We start from the raw sequence: 10,000 nt of genomic DNA, 5'->3' as shown, positions 1-10,000 counted from the left end.
TTTTTAAAGTGATCCTTCACCATTGAGAGATAGGGCCAAGAATGATATATAGCAGGATGTCTCAAAAAGTTGTGGACAGATTTGGATGAAACTTGGTGGGCAGGTTGGGTGTGTGATCAGGACGAATTGATTCAATTTTGGTGAAGATCCGAATCCGGATCTGGATATGAGAATTGTTTAATATTCAAAGTGATTCTTCACCATTGAGAAAAAGGGCCAAAAACGATATATAGCATGATATTTCAAAAACGTATTGGGCCCGATATGTTATTGTGGATCAGGCATCACTTGGCGGAGGTATGCGCTCCACTGAGTGCCTTTTTTTATTTTTTTTTATTTTTTTTTTTGTATACCTTGGTCGAGGCTCGTATGAGAGCTAACACACAACTCACAGCAAGGAGGCATGAGACAAGAGGGGCGGGAGTGGAAGGGACAAAACAGTGGGGAACAGACACATTAGGTGAACTGTGGAAGGGAGAGGGATGGGGATGGGACGGGGAACATGGCGAAGAGAAGATGGACATTTGAGGGACTTTCAGGAAGGAAAGTAGGAGAAATGAAGGAAGTGGGCTTGGGTGGATTATCGGGGGTAGAAAAGATCGAGGATTTGGATGGGGGAAGATAAGAGGTGGTGGTGAACAGCTGTTTTGAAAGCCTGGAGGGAAGAATGGGAAAGAATAGAGTGAGGAAGTTTATTCCAAAGGCGGGAAAAAAGAGGAATGAAAGAGTGAAGATGAGCAGTGATTCGTGATTTTGGTAGTTTTACCAGAAGGGGGTTGTTGGCGGACCTTGAGCGCCCTGTGGAAATGTGGTGGGGACAAATCGCAGAGAGAGCAGGGGGGGGCAAGGCTGGAGAGGAGTCGGTAGAAGACAGAAAGACCACCGACCAACCTGCGGTGATTGAATGAGAGGCCCAAAGACTCAGCTTCATTGCGGGAGATGCTGATGATCTTAAATGCCCTGGTTTCGACAGCGTGAAGCCGAGAAAGGTGGGAGGCAGGAGCACCAGCCCAGAGGGGAGAGCAGTACTCCATCAGACTACGGACAAAAGCTTTGTAAGTGGTCAGGAGCTCAAGAGGGCCGAGGAAGGACTTAGCACGACGGAGGATTCCCAGTCGGCGACTGGCTTTTGAGGCGAGGTTGGAAATGTGACTTTCCCAGGAAAGGTCATGGCAGATAGTGAGACCTAGAAGCTTGAAAGAAAAGACTTCTTCCAGAGGATTGTTGAGAAAGTGGATGGGGGGGTTTTGTAAACGGTCCTTTCGAAGAGACATAGTGAGAGTGTGAGATTTGTCTGGATTGAAAGACATGTTCCACGTGTTGGACCAGTTTGTGATTTTATCCAGATCTGCAGTGAGTGAAGAAGCTGCTGCTTGCCGGTCTGAGGGATGACAGATGGTACGGCAGAGGGTGGAGTCGTCGGCAAAGAGAAATTGAGGATTTTCCAGAGAGTCCGAGAGATCATTGATGAAAACCAGAAAAAGAACAGGGCCCAGAATGCTACCTTGAGGAACTCCAGCCTGCACAGGAAGAGGGGATGAAAGAACTCCATTTAGGGCCACACGTTGACTGCGACAGGAGAGGAAGTCTGCGAGCCATGAGTGGAGTTGGCCTTGAATACCATGGGAAGAGAGTTTGGTGAGCAGGGCAGGGTGCCAGACTGTGTCAAAAGCACGTGATATGTCCAGGGATACGGCTCGGATTTCCTGTCTGGCATTGAGGACCTCCATCCATTGATGGGAGAGCAGAAGCAGCATATCCAGGGTTGAGTGACCTGGTCTGAAACCAAATTGATGATTGGAAATCAAGCCATTGGAGAAGAGGAAGGATTTCATATCTGAGGCGATGATGGATTCCATCACCTTGCTGATGATTGGGAGAAGGCTGATTGGTCTGTAGTTATAGGGATCTGTTTTTGCACCTTTTTTATGCAGGGCAGTGATGTTAGCAGATTTCCAAGCAGATGGCAGATGACCCTGGGCAAACGAGAGGGTGAATAGAACAGAGAGAGGGTGAGCAAGAGCAGAAGAGCAGGCTTTGAGGACACGTGGGCTGATGCCGTCTGGACCGGTTGCAGAATCTGACTCGAGGTTTGAAAGCAAGCTCTCCACCTTGTCAGGAGAAAAGGACACAGAGTCCAGGGACAGTTGGGTGCGACTGGGTAAAGTGGGTAGAGATAGAGATGGGTTTAGGACACAAGATTTAGCTGCAAACACCGAGTTTAGACATTCAGCCTTATCACGTGTGGAATCAGCAGTGCGGCCATTTGAGTTAAGGGAGGGGATGGAGGGGGAACATACACCAGAAACAGATTTGATTAAACATTTGATTTGAGTGCCCTTCTAGTTTTTAATTTTTAACCTCCACCATTGAAGATGGACGGAGGTTACTGTTTTCACCCCTTTCTGTTTGTTTATTTGTTTGTTTGTGAACAGTATTACGGAAAAACTCCTTGACGGATTTCGACGAAACTTGGTCGGGGGATTAGGAATGGTCCAAGGATCATGCCATTAGATTTTGGACTTGGTCCAAAATCCAATATGGCCGCTATGGCTGACATTTTGAAAAACTATTTGAATTTTTGTTTTTGCATTTCTACATGTTTTAAGTGATTTCCAACCCCCTCCCCCCAAAAAAAAATTGTTGGAGGAAAAAAAAAAACAGAAAATTTTGCAACTTTGTTTTCGACAAAATTTCGATTTTTTTTCGTTGCATTTCTACATGTTATAAGTGATTTCCAACAAAAAACATGCCAAAATTATAATTGTGGCTGATTTTGGAACTTCAGGTGGATATACCCACGTAAAATCAATTTCTGTCTCAAGGAATCTAGTTCTGACGAATGAATTGAGTATGTAAAAGTAAAAGGGAAAGTTGCAAACTATAACTCTGTGAGCACTGTTGACGTCAAATTGAATGAATAGGATATCAGGTTCACTTGAGTGACCTAGCAGTATTGGCGGCGGAGGTTTTGCACTCTACCGAGTGCTCCCCCTCTAGTTTGCTTCTGTAACTGAAGGTGGATGGTTATGTTTTCAACCCCTGTCTGTCTGTCTGTGAGCAGGGTATCTCAAAAAGTTGTAAACTGATTCAGCCAAAATTCAGTGGACAGGTTGGGTTGTGTGAGAAGAACAAATTTATTTGATTTTTTTATGAAGATCCGGATATTAGAATTTTTAAAGTGATAAATCACCATTGAGAGACAGGGCCAAAAGCAATATATGGTGGTGAGAGAAAGTTTGTGAACCCTTTCGAATTTTCTCTATTTATGCATAAGTCTGACCTAAAATGTGATGAGATCTTCCTCTAAGTCCTAATAATAGATAGATAACCTGATTAATACAAAAACTTAAAAAAAACCAAAAAACCTTTTTTGGAATTAATTAAAAAATATATTTGCATTTTCTTCTTTGGATCTTGTGTTGATAAATTAGTGTGATGCTCGTGCAGGCATGATGGGCTGAATTCCTTCCACCTGTGTGAGATTCCCTTCCATTAAAGAAATAGCACACAAAAAAAAATCTACTTTTCAGCCCGCCCTCGCGAAGTGAAAAGTGGGCTGAAGCGATCGCTCGCGTTTGTGCGTGTCTGCATTTTGTTCTTCCCTTTTCTCTGGAACCGCTTGTCAGATTGACACAATTTTCACCATAGGTGCGACCACTCATGTGGAATGGTTTAATGATTATGACATCATAGGTCATGTGGTGTGGCAGCCATGTTGGAAAAAAGGAGAAAAGTTGGACCTCTATCTCCGAAACCACTCCATGAGAAAAATATTGAAACTTTGCACCTGTCAAAGGTGCCATCTGATGATGTCATAATTGCATAAGTAGAACTCACCATCCGATCAGAATGAAAATATTTGAGGGCAATCGGGATAAATTGGTCAACAGAAAAAACAATTGACGTCATCGGTCATGTGGTTCGGCAGCCTTTTTTTAAAAAACAAACGACATTCAAAAATCTTCTCCGAAACGGCTGAACAGATCACGGAGAAACTTTACAGGTATGACCATCTATCTCGAAGGAACAAAAAGTTCCCCACCTTTGATGTCGCAGGTCACGTGGTTTGGCAGCCATATTGGATTTACCATGAAACCTATTAAAACTTCTTCTCCAGAACAGCTGGACAGATTGAGGGGAAACTAATCGAAAAACCTTGGAAATACCAGAGTGTTCATGAATAATTGATAGGTCACATGGTTTGGCACCCATATTGGATTGAAGGAAAATATTTTTTTTTAAATCGAAACTTCAAAATTATCAATCGATGTGAAACTTCAAAATTATCAATCGATGTGAAACTTCAAAATTATGATCTTGTCGTGATGGGGAATATATGTTTTAAATTTCAACCTGATCGGACGCATGGTCTGGCAGCCAGAATTATTTAATTGTTTGAATCTGGGTTCTTTTTTTACTTTTTTGAATAAGGCTCACTTGGCTGTGCTCAGATGGGTTTGAGTGTAGAGGAGAAGCAGCTGAAACCCGAATCCTATCCAGGTTCCTCCTAAGGACTCGATCTTTGCTTTTTGTTTGTTCGGATTCTTTTTGATGACTTCAATGCAGTGCATACTTTAGTTCCTCCTTCATTTGATTGGAACTTCATTTTTTTTTAATTACAAATTCGCCGCCAGAAGAGTTGGCTCGCACCAAGTCCTTCTCAAAACTGCGTGGGGTAAGTATTCCATGAATACCATCTCGTTAATTTATTTATTGAACAAAGTGATCCAGCATTCAACTTCTTTGTTGGAAAAAATATGAACCTTTCGGTTAATTAACTCAATCAAGGTGGTAATTACAGTCAGGTGTTTCAATCAATGGGATGACAATCGGGAGTGAGTTTGGGTGGCCCTGTCCTGTATGAAAAACAAACTTTGTTTGTCACCATCAGAGTCTGGTCTTCGATCACCATACAGGTTTGTGGAAGTGTCATGCCCTGATCAAAATAGATTTCTGAGGACCTCAGAAAGAGTTGTCTGCTCATTGGTCTGGAAAGGGTTACAAAACTTTTTCTGAAGATGTTGGGCTCCACCAGTCCACCGTCAGGCAGATATTGTACAAATGGAGAAAATTCAACACAATTGTTACTCTTTCCAGGAGTGGTCGTCCAACAATATTCACTCCAAGGACAAGGTGTACAATAATTCTGTTCACAAAGAACCACAAGGTCATGTCTCAGAATCTGCAGGCCCTTTACATTGGCTAATGTAGTTGTTCATCAGTCCACCATCAGGAAAATGCTGAACAAGAATGGTGTACTCAGAGGGAAGATAGCAAAGAGGAAACCACTGCTCTCCAAGAAGAACATTGCCTTGCCGCCCATCTCAAGTTTGCCAAAAACCACCTGGATGATCCAGAAGGCTATTGAAAGAATGATTTGTGGACAGATTAGTCAAAAGTGGAACATTTGGGCTGAAATGGGGAATGTTTTATGTTTGGCAACAAGCAAACAGTGCATTCCAACATCATAACCTCATCTCAAATGCGAAGCATGGTGGTGGGAGTATCACTGTTTGGGGTGCTTTGCTGCCTCAGGACCTGGATAGTTTTTCATCGTTGATGGAGCCATGAATTCTGGAATTTACCGGCAAATTCTACAGGTAAATGTCAGGGCATCTGTCTGTGAGCTGAAGTGCAACAGAAAGTGGGTCATGCATCAAGACAACGATCCTAAACACACAAGTAAATAGACAACAGAATGGCTGAAGCAGAAGAGATTTTGCATTTTGGAATGGCCAAGTCAAATCCAGACCTCAACCCAATTGAAATGTTTTGGCAGAACATGAAGTGAGCAGTTCATGCAAGAAAGCCCACGAATATCTACGTTTAAGCAGTTCTGTAAGTCGGAATGGGGCAAAATTCTTCCAAGTCGATGCGCAGGACTGATCAAGAGTTGCAGGAAACGTTTGGTTGAAGTTATTGCTGCTCAAAGGGGTGCTACCAGTTTCTGAATGTAAAGGTTCACATACTTTTTCCAAGAAAGAAAGTAAACACACCAGGACCCTGACATTTGTGGGGTATATGTTCCGTGGAAACCACGCGAATGTTGAAATCCTGAATGTGGGGGCATTGTTTCAATGGGAAATGGGGGTGGGGGGTAGGTTCCAGCCATTTTCCCCAACCCATGATGTAGCTGTGAGTGTTGGGGTAAATGAAGATGCACCATTCAGGTCCGTGGGGTGGCCAGGAGCATTGTCACGCAGCAGGAGTACCTTGAACGAAAGGTTCTCTCCTGCCAGGTACCTCTCAACTGAAGCCTGGTGTTGGCTTAGTGGTTAGGGTGGCGGATTGGGATCCAAGGGTCCTGAGTTCAATCTCCGTTGGGCCACTGAATTAATACACCAGGAGGTTGACTCAGCCTGTCATCCTTCCGAGGTCGGCAAAATGAGTACCAGTGCACACTGCTAAGGGGGACACTGCATCAGCGGCATCGCCGTGTCCCAACCAATGATGAAACCAGCAGCCACAGGCTGCACTCCATAGAGAGAGACCTCTCAACCTGAGGAACACAACGGGTGTATGGATCCAGTGCAGAAAAAGTTCAGACGTCACCCACGCCTTCCTGTTTCCTCTCCAGTACAGGGGCAGCGTCTGCTTGTTTTTGCTGTTCAGGGAACAGTGGAGCATCATGGGCTTGACCATGAATTCGCCTTCGGCGTTTGCACAGAGGAAAAGGGATACCCAGTCCTTTGCGGCCTTTAAGCCGACTGCTTTGCTCTCACGCTGTGAGGGGAACATTCTGGTCGGCATCTTTTTCCAAAACAAGCCGGTCTCATCAGCGTTAGACCTGCTCCGGCAAGTACCCCTTCTCCTTGATGAGGCTCACGAGTTCTGCAGGGAATGCCTTGGCTGCATTGTGTTCCCTGGAGGTACACTCCCCAACTAGCTTGATGCATGCATTGTGGGTAATTGCGAGAGGGGTGAGTGGTCTGCGCATTGTTTGTGGGGGATTTTTTATGGGTGATGCTGTATTCGGCAGCTGACAATAGATGTGGTGAGCGATGTCATTGTTTAATTTGTCTGTATGTAGCAAGCTGCTCATGACACTGACAGACATGCTGAATGTTTCCATTCTTTATCTCACAGGTCATGACATCTATCTTATCCACAGGTAGATTATGCTGAGCGTTTTTAAAATATAACAGCTCAGATGGTGCTGTTTGTAGCAAGATGGTGATGTGCATGAAGATGCGCTGAATGTTTCCATTATGTAATGGCCGTATGTGGTGACCTGGTAATTGCTGGATACATCAATAGATCATACATGACAAGTTGGAGGTGACAAAAACGGGTTGGTGGAAATCAAAACCGGGTTATTTATTTATTAGACGTGATCGGAAGTGATGCTCAATGTGCAATTCTGGAGGATGGTGACGTGACTTTCGGTGAGAGAAAGCTCTTGACGTCACACAGCCAATCGACTCGAGGGTTACATAGCGTATCGACTGCTGGTTGCTAGTCGCTCCAAGTGTGTGTGTGTGTGTGTGTGTGTGTGTGTGTGTGTGTGTGTGTGTGTGTGTGTGTGTGTGTGTGTGTGTGTGTGTGTGTGTGTGTGTGTGTGTGTGTGTGTTCCATGACCAATCAGCTTGTAGAGTGCTTGCCAAGTGGCTTAAGCAATCAAGCAAGCACCCCAACAAAACACTCGCTGCTTGGTAACTGATCAGACCCTGGGTGTGTTCCATTATAATCAATAAGCTTTTGCTCTCACTTGCCAAGCCAGCCATTCCTTATCAACAGTGTCGAATGTTGGATTGCTTGCTTGAGTGCTTAAGCCACTTGGTGAGCGCTCCACAAGAAACTTGGTAACTGAATGCATCCCAGGTCTCACAGTCTGTGTGTTAATCTTTGCGAGTGGAATGGAAGCGAAACGTTGGGTTTTCAAATGGATTGAACTTTCCATCCAGTTCGGGTTTTGACGACACTGAAACGGGTTTGTGGGTTTTCACAAACAAAACGGGTCAACCCTGTGAAATCCGGGTCACTTGCCATCCATGATAGATGATGTTCATGTTTTCATTATGCAAGTAATTCACAGGGGATGGCGTCACGGGGAATGACGTGTTACACTGGTGAGACATCCCGTGAAACAATGTTTATCCCACGAAGCGACAATACACGTGCAGGAAGCAGGTCATGTTCATGGCTTGTGGAAGATGTTTTTTGCGTACGTACAGTTTTGTACTGTACACACATCCAGCTGCTTTGTGTGTGGCTCGTGGAAGATACGTTTTAGAACTTCTGCTCACAGCTTGTGGAAGAAAAAAAAATTGCCGCGAATGTAGGAGCATGTCGCAAATTATCAACCGCGAATACGTGGAACCTGCGAATGTTGGAACCACGAATGTCAGGGTCTGGGTGTATTGGATCATTTTGCTCAATAAACAAATGAAAAAGTAGATGACGTGTGTTCATGCGCGTCTGCGCGCGCCAGCCATTTGTGCAATCGGGTTCTCTTTATCTGTTATTAGGACTGAGATGAAGATCTGATCTCATTTTAGGTCAAATTTATGCAAAAATACAGAAAATTCGAAAGGGTTCACAAACTTTTTCTCACCGCTGAATAGCACAATATTTCAAAACGTGGACTGGTGATGACAAGTCTTGGTGGATGAGTTGGTTCGGTAACGAGAACAAGCTGATTTGATTTTCGTTCAGGTCCGGATGCAGATCCAGCCCACCAGTGGGATATAAAACGTAAATTGTTCAGCTTGGTGGAGGTGTGCATTATGCAGAGTGGGAAAACCTAATCTCCATCTGCCTTCGGTGGCGGAGGTAATACAATGTAAAAAAAAAACAACAAAAAAAACGTAAAAACGTATTAACGTCTCTGCTGTTTGGAATAAATCCAAATGCAATGTACCATTCATCAAAATGATGCTTGAACGAGCGACCAGCTTTGTCGGTTGTTGGGGTTTGTTATTTATTTATTTATTTTTCTTCCAATCTGCCTCATTTGAAGAAACCTTTCAATGATGTGACATTGTGTGTATGTGACCCAGACATGATAAACTTTGATTGGGAAAGAAACCAAGAAAACAGAAAACAATTTTTTCACTTTCATAAAAAATTAAAATAAATAAAATGGTATTATGCATCAATCTTGCATCATTAATTCATCGGGTGTCACTGACGTAACATTAATATGCCTCATTCATTCCAAGGGCATCACGAGCAGATACATGATGATAATTTATGTTTTTTTCGGGTAAGCACTTTTCTGACATTACTCCACAGACCGGTAGCTTTCCTTCTGCGGACCAGCACCGGTCCGCAACTGGCGTAGAAGAGCCTTTCGTCAACGATCTACATCATCGGAGGAGTTTAAAATATTATTTTGAGTCACCAGAATTGTAAATTACTTGTGGAAAGTGCATTTGAATCTTTTCCTCAGTCATTAATCATATCTTCCTGATCATCTATTTTCCTTTCTTCCTTGTATGACTCCACAGCCAATGAATTATTTTCTCGAGAAAGCAAGGTGCGTTCTGTCAAACTGCCGGCCAAGCAATTTATCAGTGGAAGCATTGGTGAGTAGTTTGCAATTCAGTTTTTAAACTAGATTGTAATCATGAAAAAGTTACCCTGTGCAGTCTTGGTAAGGACTTGTTACTAGCCAACTCTTCTGTTTTTTGGGGTTTTTTTATTTTGATAAAAGTGATGTTCTAGTTCCATATTGGCTCAAACTATATTTCCCATGGGTAGTTGATAAATTAGTTAAAATTTTGCATTGATTGGTTAGTGGTTTCAAAAACTGCAGAGAATGTTTTTTTTTTTCCAACTGACAGGATCAAGCATTGTACTTGTCGAATTATAACATCAAAATGAAGGCACCAATGACATCATCATAAACATATTTTATTCCCCATGGGGAGTACTTGACAATGAGCAATGTTTAATTTTTTTCAATGGAATGGTTTTAGAGATATGGAGGTGCAAAGTTTTTTTTTTTTTTTTTTTTTTTTTTTTTTTCCAAAATGGCACCTGAACCAAGTGACCT

At 43.1% G+C, this 10,000-nt stretch overlaps 1 protein-coding gene across 1 annotated transcript in view; it reads left to right on the top strand.

Moving 5' to 3' along the window:
- Positions 1–10,000, top strand: part of NOL7 (nucleolar protein 7) — a 66,285-nt gene that overhangs the window by 42,722 nt on the left and 13,563 nt on the right. The window contains exon 6 of the mRNA XM_085877078.1: positions 9,453–9,530. Coding sequence (XP_085733204.1) covers positions 9,453–9,530 — 78 coding nt within the window. The remainder of the gene's footprint in view (positions 1–9,452; positions 9,531–10,000) is intronic.

The sequence above is a fragment of the Eptatretus burgeri genome, chromosome 4 (genome assembly GCF_056783735.1).
Source record: "Eptatretus burgeri isolate ZD-2024b chromosome 4, Ebu_testis_v1, whole genome shotgun sequence".
Taxonomy (NCBI): Eukaryota; Metazoa; Chordata; class Myxini; order Myxiniformes; family Myxinidae; genus Eptatretus; species Eptatretus burgeri.
The sequence above is the reverse complement of the archived record's forward strand: the minus strand, read 5'-3'. Positions and strand labels throughout refer to the sequence as shown.